Source organism: Solea senegalensis, linkage group LG1 (assembly GCF_019176455.1).
Source record: "Solea senegalensis isolate Sse05_10M linkage group LG1, IFAPA_SoseM_1, whole genome shotgun sequence".
NCBI classification, from domain to species: Eukaryota; Metazoa; Chordata; class Actinopteri; order Pleuronectiformes; family Soleidae; genus Solea; species Solea senegalensis.
The window spans coordinates 8,274,692-8,285,451 of record NC_058021.1 but is presented as its reverse complement, the minus strand read 5'-3'; the positions used below and the strand labels follow the sequence as shown (position 1 = coordinate 8,285,451).

At 41.5% G+C, this 10,760-nt stretch overlaps 1 protein-coding gene across 2 annotated transcripts; it reads left to right on the top strand.

The window, feature by feature from the left end:
- Positions 1 to 37: 37 nt before the first annotated feature.
- Positions 38 to 9,738, top strand: LOC122769573 (major facilitator superfamily domain-containing protein 8-like). Of its 2 annotated transcripts, XM_044026207.1 has the most exons (12): positions 38 to 185; positions 2,069 to 2,382; positions 2,616 to 2,801; positions 3,682 to 3,744; positions 3,829 to 3,948; positions 4,141 to 4,220; positions 4,500 to 4,791; positions 6,123 to 6,196; positions 6,556 to 6,769; positions 7,686 to 7,808; positions 7,916 to 8,046; positions 9,005 to 9,738. In XM_044026207.1, exons 2-12 carry the CDS (start codon positions 2,304 to 2,306, stop codon positions 9,083 to 9,085), a joined length of 1,443 nt encoding a protein of 480 aa, XP_043882142.1. In that variant the 5' UTR covers positions 38 to 185; positions 2,069 to 2,303; the 3' UTR covers positions 9,086 to 9,738. The 2 variants fall into 2 exon arrangements, with proteins under 2 accessions (XP_043882142.1, XP_043882151.1); XM_044026216.1 differs by lacking the exons at positions 38 to 185; positions 2,069 to 2,382 and having other exon boundaries at positions 2,740 to 2,801; positions 4,121 to 4,220.
- Positions 9,739 to 10,760: the final 1,022 nt, after the last annotated feature.

Here is a 10,760-nt window from a genome sequence, read left to right as displayed (position 1 = left end):
CAGGGCAGGGCAGGAAGGAGGTGTTAAGTGTGAGTCAAATCAGTCACATTTACACATGAATACAGAAGAGACTCTGACCCAAACAAGTGTGTGCTGCAGCATTTCATTGCTTTATTAGGCTGCTCAGCATGAAACCCTTCAGAATATAATTTTTTTTTGACAGTTTGTGTTGCAAGATGGTGATGGTGAGTTTATTATGTTATTCAAACTCCTTATTATTCATGGGTTGCTGGAAAAAAAACATGTTGTAACATTAAATTGGCGACAGTTGTTTTTAATATAGCAAGAAGCCCCGTGGTAGGAATTTCGCCGCAGCTTGGATTTAGAGCCATGACATTCAATAAAACGCACAGTGTGTCAAACCTAATTTATTCAGATCTGAATACAAAAGTATAAAAGATTGTTACTCAGAAATGGTCTTTTATCACCAAGTCTCATGATCACTTTTTTCTTTTGGAAATGTGGTCATGATTCATCTCTCACCGCTTTGACTTTATAACTGTTATTTACACTCACTGCCACTTTATTAGGTTCACATGACTCCTAATAAAGTGGCAGCTGCTGTGGTCTTCTGCTGCTGTCGCCCATCTGCTTTAAGATTTGATGTGTCGTGCATTCAGAGATGGTCCTCTCTGCATACCTTGGTTGTAATGAGTAGTTATTTGAGTTACTGTTCTATACTTTCAAACCAGTCTGGCCGTTGTCCTCTGACCTCAGGCATTTTTACTGTGTGTGTGTGTGTGTGTGTGAGTGTGTGTGTGTGATCATCCATCCATCTTCTACCACTTTATCCTCCACATGAGAGTCATGGGGGCGCTGCAAATCGCAACTGACATAGGGTGAAAGGTGGAGTACACCCTGGATAGGTTGCCAGTCCATCACAGGGCCACATATAGAAACAAACAACCATCCACTCTCACACGCACTACTATTGTACAGTGTCCAATTTGCCTAATCCCTCAAATCTCTCATGTGTATAATCAGCATTTTCTGAAATACTCAGCTTGTCTGCCGCAAACAATCATGCGACATTCAAAATCACTTAAAGCTGCAGCACATAACTTCTGGTGACTTAACCTTGTAAGCTGTGTCTGACTGAGGGAGCGTTTGTGTGTATGCACTGGCAGCGCAGGGGCGGGCGGGGACAAGAAGCGTTTATCTTGTCAAACTGATGAACGACTGGGTTTTTTTTTTTCTAGCAGCAGATTCATTGTGTCCTTCTCCAACCTGTTTGCAGCTTGTCTCACACAAGATCTAAACACCACTATGTTGAGGAAAAACAGAGAGAGCTATGTGTGGAGCTGAACTCATGAACTCATTTGACAGACTGTTATAGACAACTGTTTAACTTTAAAAGTGACATACTTTATTTCTTCACTGTGACGCTTGTTTTTTTAACTCGTTTCTGACCATGTCTACCTTGTGATTGGCCGATTAGATATTTGTGCTAACGAGGATTGAACAGGTGTACCTAATAAAGTGGCTGGTATGTGTTTCGAATCAGAATCAGTTTTATTCGGCCACGAGGAATTTGACTTGGTTTCCGCTTTGCATTTAGCTTTGTATTACTAGAATAGGATTAGTATTTTTGAAAACTTATGCAAATATGTGAAGTATTCCTTTAACCCCGTGTTGCCCCTGGTGGCGGCACCAGCAGCATGTGATTATGGGTGTGAATGTCAAACCTGTTCTGTAAAGTCCTTGAGACTAGGAGAAGTGCTCTATAAATACAGACCATTTATGTAAAAACAGTAAAGTTCATATCACTAATCTGTAGAGAGTAGACATGCTGTGGGCCTGGCACATTTCATCATAGCTGCAGGAGATGAAGTGATGAAACTGAAGAAGACTAGATTAAAAATGTATGAAGCTTGGTGCACCTTACCAACACCTGGTAATGTAAGACATCACCTTGTCTGTGCTCAGTATGGGTTGCTGCACAGTGGATTTAACTCAACCTGAATTAACTTTTAACATAAATGCCAAATTGGAAATGGACGACTGTGAGCTTTGGACTGGACTGCAGTGCGTCTGCTGCTGTTCTGACGAGTTCTGTGCTGTGTTTCAGGTCTCACTCCTGCTCAGACGCTTCTGCTGGAGAAACTTTACATGATCTTAGTTTACTATCTGTATGAAGTGCCCAAATGGCCTTGTACAATGGTGCGAGAAATTCCTCCAATTATCCTGGCCAGCAGCTGTAATTGGACACACAGTGCCTCCTGTTATCTGATGATGCCTCTGAACAACATTTCCGAACATGTGCAGACAGAGTTTCATGTATAAAAGGCTACAACCGACTGAACATGATGGATAATAACCAAAAGAGGAATCTTACTTTTTTCACCATCGGACTGATATTCATGCTGAGTGGGATTGAATATGGTGAGTTCATTATATCAGCTTTATAGACTTTGAGGATGAGATAATGATCTCATTACAGCAATCTGGAATACAAATCTGCTTGGCATTTTGGCTGTGAGCTCATATCACAGAGGATATGACATCTGATGTAATTCAAATATATTTTCTGTGGGGGGGATGAAGCTTGTCATTTACACACTGCCCCTCTTTTTCTTTCATGCTCATCACCTGTCATTCATCTCTGATGGTCTCAGCTGTCATTCTGCCTACAATATGGAGGTATCTGCAGATTTTGGAGGCCCCACCTTACTTCCTGGGTCTGGGACTGTCTGCGTTCAGTTTAAGTGGGCTGCTCACGGGCCCCATCTTTGGGTTCTGGTCAGATCGGTGCAAAACGACAAAGTCCATCATACTTTTTTCTAATCTTTTTGAGATTGCTGGTGAGTGGTCATTCATACCGCAAGACAAATCATGTGATACAGATTAAGACGTGTGTGTGTGTGTTTGTTGTTATTCAGCAGCTGAATGTGAATTCAGTCGATATATTAAGTCAGATGACTCAGACTTAATCCATAAATTATAATCAAGTAAGTGCTAAATAATTACAGACCATTTACCATGTCTTAGGTCATGCTTATCATTTAGCGGCACATAAAATTGTCTCTTTTTTACCACTGTCTGTACGGCGCTTGATGGAAGTAATCCACCATACATTATATGTATGATGGGAATAATGCTCCACACAGGTGATAAAAGTGTTTGCTTGCTAATAATTTCACCAACGGAAATTATGCAAACATGTGCTGGTCATAAAGTGCTGCTGAGGCTGATGTAAAGTACCGGATTAACTCCCATATTCAGCCAGCAACTACATTAAAAAAGGCACTGCATGTTCAATGAATGTTGTCTAAATTAAGTTCTGAAATAGCTGAATACATTTCATGATAATCCATCCATAGTTCAGGCATTTTATTCATAATTATGAATGTAAATCTGCAGGTTGTGCTTGAGGGGAAAAACAGAAACTACCCGTCATTAAGTCTGTGAAGGTTCTCAGTCATCTGAGTCATAGTCGTCATTAGTCGTTAGCTGTAGGCGACCGGTCTTGTTTGAGTTACGTTTAAAGACATTTGACCTCTCATCCAAGAGGTCATCATTATCTGTCGGGGCTCCATGCGGCTCGGACTCAAATTTATTGCAGTCCGTATAGTGTGGGATAATTTATGATTGAGTAGTTGAGTCAGCATGGTGCTAAAGACAGTTTTTGAATTTGATTTGTCTAAAATAATGTTTTTGTTTCTCTTTTGTGTGTCCCTGTAGGTAACTTCATGTATTTCATTGGATATTCGAAATGGCTGCTGTTAAGCAGTCGGCTCGTAGCAGGTTATACGCACACACGGAACCACGTCTATCAACAATACATATGGCATTTAAAGGTGTAACAGAGGATTGCTGTTTTCTTCTCAGGTGTCGGTGCTGGAGCAGGTTCTTCCATCTTTGGTTTCCTGACTCAGAGCACTCGGCCAGAAGAGCGCGCTGGTATCTTTGCTGCCATCATGGCCTGTCGACAAGCAGGCCTCCTTGTTGGTCAGTCCAAGCCCTCACTTGACTTACCTCAGGTCCTCCCTTTTCTTCTGAGAAATACATGATGTTGTGATCTTTATTTTAAAGTGCAGTTTCAAGTACGACACAGCAACATTCAGTGAAATCCACACATCCTCTTTTTTTTATTCCTTTTTTTTGTTTTTGTTTTTAAAAGGCTTCATCCTGTCTCTCCAGGGCCAGCGTTCAACTTGTTCCTGCGATTGTGTGATTTCAAACTGGGGCCCTTTGTTGTGAACAAGTACACATCTCCTGGGGTAACAGCATCCAGATAATCAGTAATCTAAGGTTCTTCAAAAGCCTCATTAATACAAAAATCCTTCCTGATCTATTTCCATCTCTCTTGTCTGTATCTCTGCAGCTCGTCGCGTTTCTACACCCACTTTTTCCACATTATTTGACACTGCATGTCTCCCTTGATTTCACTGAACCATATTTTTAAATAGCTCAACATTTCAGATACTTTAACTCTTTTTTTTTTACATTTTAAAACTATTCTCAGACATTCTTGTTCTTCTCCTCCTCCGCCCACTCAGATCTTTATGTGTCTGCTGTGGGTGCTGCTCCAGTGTGTTGTTCTGGCTATGTATTGGGACGTACCACCCATCAGCTCAGAGGGTGGAGCCATGATGCTGGAGATGAAACAGGAACAAAATGATGATGATGGTGATGAAGAGGCGCCACTGATGCAGTGCAGCGAGGAGTCGGCGCACACCTACAGAGCTGTCAACTCCAACCAGCCGGAGACCTCCACCTCGGATGAGACGGAGACCGCCCTTGGTGCCACGACAGTCTCAGACCCCTTCAAAAACTTCAGTGCCAGCAGAGGTTAGAGAGCAGCTGTGATATGTCTGTCCTCAGCAATGACCGTCATACTGTCTCACAGACGCTGCCAATGCACGTTTCCAGATTGTTGTCTCACAAACACACACATGCAGAGAGAGAGAGAGTAGAGAAGAAGTTAATCAATAGTGGCAAACACAATCACTGCTTGCATCCCATGTAAACTTACTATGTCACTAATCCAATAGGACAACTGACATCATACACACACACACACGCTGACATAAACCAGACACATTCACAGACGTCCAATCAATACACTTGGAATCTGATCTAACATGCCACACCGAATTCCTCAGAGAGGTCTGAAGAATGGCGTGTGTGTGTGTGTGTGTGTGAGTGAGTGAGTGAGTGAGTGAATGTGTCAAACCCTCATATTGATTCTCTCGTTCTTTGAAGACGTGGTATAGGGATGGATAGCAGACTGACTTCCTTCTTTATTGATGGACTTGTTGTGCTTGACTTGAGGATGAAATGTAGATGGAATCGGTGATGTGGCCAACGTCCTTCTTATCAATTCTGTTTTGTTTTAAAGAAATTGTGCTCACACCAGAAACTCTGACAAAAATGGGAGGATGTGTGCAGCTACTGTGCAAGTTCCTGTCAGCCGTCACAGTGTGTCTGACATCCTTTTATGTGAATTATTGATCTTCCCTCACTTTCATGTATCTGTGAGGAGCCTTTGAAACTTGAGCAAATCTTTCAGTTTTGATGTTTTTTTTTTCCTTGTTACACAGCATGCACAAATACACACGCAAAAAAGAATATACAAACATTGTCTCCTGCAAAAAATGGTGCAAACACTAAACAAAGAGAACTGAAAGATAAATATCTGTTCACACATTGTATTATCAAGCTATTCCTTCAGCCATCTGGCACATGCACCCAAATTTAGCAGCAAGCACATCTCAGTTTTCCTCCTTTCCAAGGCCTTAAGGGAATTTTTCTTTTCCAGGAAAAGCTGTTATCAAAATTTGGTGTGTGTATATGTATATACATACATATACACATATATGTATATGTATGTATGTGTGTATATATATATACATGTGTGTATATATATGCGTGTGGTGTTTTTCTTGTGTTATCATATTCTGGAGAAAGCAGAACTCATACTTATCTCTAGAAAAAGGATTAACACGACTAACTAGCCAGTATTCATTGCACCTGCCTCCTATAGTTTTCTTTTTACTCGAAACTTGCCTCAAACCCTAAAACCCAAACCTTCAATTTAACATTCCCTCTTGAGCTTGTTTCATGATTTGCTCCTTAGTTTCCCTGGTTTGCAGTATATCTCTTGCTCTTTCACTCTGCAGAGTTCCTGCGAGAAGAGGTGGTTGTTCTCCTCACAGCTCAGTTCATCACTCTCTTCAATCAGACAGCGCTGGAGGTGAGAGCAGTTACCGTTGAGTTCCATCAGCCTGAGCGTCCCAAACATTTCACACACTGTCACACTATTTCACCAGGGTTATACCCACACTGGATCCAGCTGAGCTGTATATGGGAACACCTGCAATGTGACTGCTGCTAATAATAAGTAAACAGAGTGAACCTAATCAGTCTCCATGTTGTGACTATAAAAAATAGAGAGTCTTTCTCTGTCTTAGTGCAGACAGTGATTTTATATTATCACTTTAATATTCAAACATTTTAATCTGGACTGCGTGAACCCTTTCAAAGATGTACAATGTGCTTGAATCACTTTATCTAACTGACTGACCCTATGAGCATCTCTCTGAAAATCTCCAGACCATGGTGACTCCCCTGACGCAGCGTTACTTCGGCTTCGGTGAGCTGGGCAACAGCCTGATGTACGGCCTGTGTGGGGTGGAGGTCATCCTGGGCTTCTTCTTTGTGCGCTGGCTGAGCAGTAAGGTGGCCGACCGCGTCGTGCTGGCCGTGGGCCTGGTCATCTGCTGCACTGCCTGCGTCTGGTCCCTCGTCTTCCTCTGCAACCCCCGAGGTGGCAAAAACCTGTGCACACAGATGAAACACATGCAAAGGCACAACTGACCGCATTGAATTGTCTGCCAGATCCTTCTTGTGCAACTGGTGATGATGTGCAGAGCACAGCGGAGCCATATTGAGTTACACACTGAATTGCATGTGCTCTGTAAATGATATCACTCATGCTCTGGCAGGACAGAAGGATCCCTGCAAAAAACTGGATCCTGTTTGTTCGCGTTGACCTGCTTCTATTGCATCTCGTCACATCTATCACTCTGATTACAAGTAACAGGTGCTGGAGCTGGGGAGAGCCTGAGTAGGCTCCACATAAAAGGATTACAGTAATCTTATTAGCCAAAAATGCTGTTTGTTAAAGCATGTCGCACATTTGTCACATTCAAAACAACCAGACAAGGAAACAAATGCTATATGGCGGATACCTGGAGATATTATTTAGATATTACTTGGGCAAAATGCATTTACAGACGTTCAGCCGAAGCAGAGACATCCAACAGTTTGAGTGGGCACACATTCACACAAACATGTGCATGATGCGAAGCAGCAAAGAACAAAAATGTAGCGGCTGCCAGCTTGGCAGTGGTTTCGAGCTATCTCTGGTGGTGCCAACCCATTTTCTGGAAGGAACTTTACAGGAAAAAAAAAAATCAAGAGAAGTGGGCTGGATGGCACACATAGTGATCTAGTGCACATTCTAAATCAATATCACTACATATCATAAATAATGAGCTATAAAATATTTTAATTCATGAGATCTATGGCATATATTCAATTTAGGTATGTGAGAGTTGGTGTTAAATTACACCCATTAATGATGAATCATAGTACATTTTTAATTGTATGTGCCACATAATTTGTGGGAAAGACTATTGTAATTTGGTAATATCATGTTGCTGTTGTTACATCCCTGCCAGGTGGTTATGAATGGGAGCTGACGGCTTTTATCATCGGAGTGTTTCTGCAGCTGCTGGGGCTTCCATTCGTGGCTGTGTCTCAGGTGTCTCTCTTCTCCAAAGTCACTGCAGAGAAAACACAAGGTTTGCTTATTTTACATAAATATCAACACATCAAAGCAACAGATTGCCGCTATAAATGAAAGAAACACTTGTAAATGTTTCATTCCTCGTGGATGTCTCACCGGAAGGATTCAGCCAGGGTGTCAGACGCTCAGTTGGAGGCCTTGCCACCATCATGGGTCCTTTGTGGGCTGGAGGACTGACCAACAATTTGTACATAATGCTGGGCATGATGCTAGCTCTCCTCCTGCTGATCACAGTGAGTACAACACAGGCAAAAGGGACCCGCAGGCCCTACAACAAACCAAGTTACTATGTCCCACATCTGCATAGACATTCTCAAACATTCTAGTGGTTCTGTTCGTACTGAAATGGAGGTTAGTCTAAAGTACCATGCATGCATACTCAAACTCACATTGCTTTTTAGTAGCTGAATGTTTGTGGGTACCATCTGACTTATTTCATGTTTCAGCAGCACGTACAGCGCCTTGAGCACAACTCAAATGAGATTATTGATGTTCAACGGTCCAGACTGTTCCATTTTTTGATACCCTTCCTTTGGGGTACCAGAGTAATGGTACGGTATGGGAGGAGCTACTGTAGACTCCCTACAGCCAGCTGAATGAGCGACAGAAAAGTGTAATTCCCTTGTTTACTGGTGTTTCAAACACCTGCGGTCTATTTTCATGCAAAGCTTGACTTTGTCTTGTTGAGACAAACAGCCTACCAAGTAAAGGTACCGTTCTCAGTCGGAACGCAAGCCCAACCCAGGTCTTTACTGTTCCAAACTGCACCGTACTGTAACAAACCAAACTGTACCAAGATGCTACATCTAATAGTGAGACTGCAGATTGTAACAACACCTCTCCCTTTTCCACAGAGCTACAGTGGCCTTTACCTACTAGAAAGGACGTCATTATTTTCATTTGCATAATAAGCTTTCACCTCCGTGAACACATGCTCTTGCTGTTTGAGCTGCTCAAAAAAAATACTGTCAAAGAGATGGAACTGACAACAATGACTACTTTAACGCGCCTGGAAATATTCAAAGCTGTTGATGAAGCTGAAATTGTTCTCTTGTGAAAATGTAGCTATGTGGTCTGACTGTCAATGAAACCCTTAACTCAGCATATCCCTGCGTGTGCTTGTTACTTGGTGCCCTCTCTTCTTTACAGCTATGTCACTCAAGCTGTACATTTTTTATTTTTTTTTTGCAGGTTATGACCGCACTGTCCTACGAGCGCCTGGTTGAGCCGAGGGCTGTGCAGAGCGCCGACGGCTCTGACAGCGCAGGATAGAGGAGCTGCAGTCTCTCTGAAGAGCAGCATGGACAGAGATGTCCGTCACTTCTGAGTGAACAACACAAACGTTCACATCACGTGCTTCTCTTCAGAAAACTGTGACAGAGGTGATCACACACATTAGTGTTAAAACCCCCCAGTATGAATTATTACGCAGTGCACAATCTCTCTGTGTTACAGACTCTCCCTTGTATGCGTATCACTGTCATAGTATCTATTATATTTTACACAAGGGGGCACCATTGCTCTCATATTGAATATTCCTGCTCTGCAATTGAGGATGAAAGGCATTGGTTTTGAACTGAACTATTTATATTCACTTGATGAAAAGATAAGTGAGCAGGTATTTACCATGTGTCCCACATACCAGAATTTACATTTCTTGTCCCAAATCTTTCTTAAAAAAAAAAACAAAAAAAAACTTTCTCTGAAAATAAAACAATTGACATATTGAGTGCAGAAGTGAGGCTGTCAACATCTGAGCAGCTCCTCGTCAGTGAAGCTGCGAGAAGAAGAGGGTCGGATAAAGTGAAGCTTTATGATATTTTGTGCAGGTTTATTGTTGAAACAGAACTTTGACATCTGCATCTATTCCTCCATATTTTATGTGCAAATGAGACGCTTGTGAATTAAAAATAAATTTCGTGGAAAAAAAAAAGAACGTTGATTTGCATTCTTTATTTTTTACTTTTTAATTTCAGGGTTTAAATTCCAATTGCTTGTGTTTATAATTAAGAACACGGCACGGTGTGAGTAGTGTGTAGTCAGCTGTTCTCACTTACATTCTCCTCTAGGATGTGCTATATCCTGCACATCAGCATCTAAGAGGAAAATGCTGTAACCAACATCAAGGTATCGTAGATTCCCTTTGTACCGATCAACATGGCTTTGGCCAATCTTTGTTTTTGCATAATTGCAGATAAGGCTCAGTAACCTTTCCAGTTTTCTACACTCAACATGTGATATTTGGCTTTTCTTAAGGCTTTTTGACTGAAATGGAAATTCTAATATCCGTGATTCAAGAGCATAATATATATATGAGTGCTTTCTTGCCCTGCTTAGCGTTTTCAGGTGGCTACTTGACATTTTAAGGTAGATAACAGAGGGCACAGAATCGGGTCAACCAGGAATTTACTCTCTTTGAACTGATGTGCTTTTTCTGCATGATTCCTGCTGCCCTGTTGCTGTTGTTGTTGACTCTTAAAAGTGCATTTGAAGCTGCATTTATTCTCTATGAAATTATTAAACACACATCAATTGAAAAAGAAAAGTAACATTTCCAAAGTTTGGCAGATATAAGGAGCTGATAAGCTCACTTCATTTGAGTGTTTTTAACCACACTTATGCAAATTTGTGTAAAGTGCAAGATAAAATGATGGAAAAAGACAGGGACAGCGATTTCACTGCAACATTTTTAAGTTCAATGAGCACCTCGGGTGTTTTTATTGCTTAGGTCAGATACTCTCCTGATTCGAAGGTTGCTAAATCCTGATTGTTTCTGTGACATTATACTTTCTTACCTTGAATCATTAAGCCGAGCACAGGAACACATAGAGAAATCTGCTATGAGAAGTATTGAAAGTTGTACAGATGGAACATTGTGATAGTAAAAGGCTTTGTTGTCAAAACTGTTTTCAGGCTTCCAAGCGACTGCATTAACTCTGTGTTATTA

Excerpts from the sequence above, each read along its gene's own strand:
- LOC122769573 (XM_044026207.1), top strand. The coding sequence starts at position 2,304 with ATGATGGATAATAACCAAAAGAGGAATCTTACTTTTTTCACCATCGGA. Across the intron at positions 2,802-3,681 it reads TAATCTTTTTGAGATTGCTG|GTAACTTCATGTATTTCATT; the intron begins GTGAGTGGTCAT and ends GTGTCCCTGTAG. Across the intron at positions 6,770-7,685 it reads CTTCCTCTGCAACCCCCGAG|GTGGTTATGAATGGGAGCTG; the intron begins GTGGCAAAAACC and ends CATCCCTGCCAG.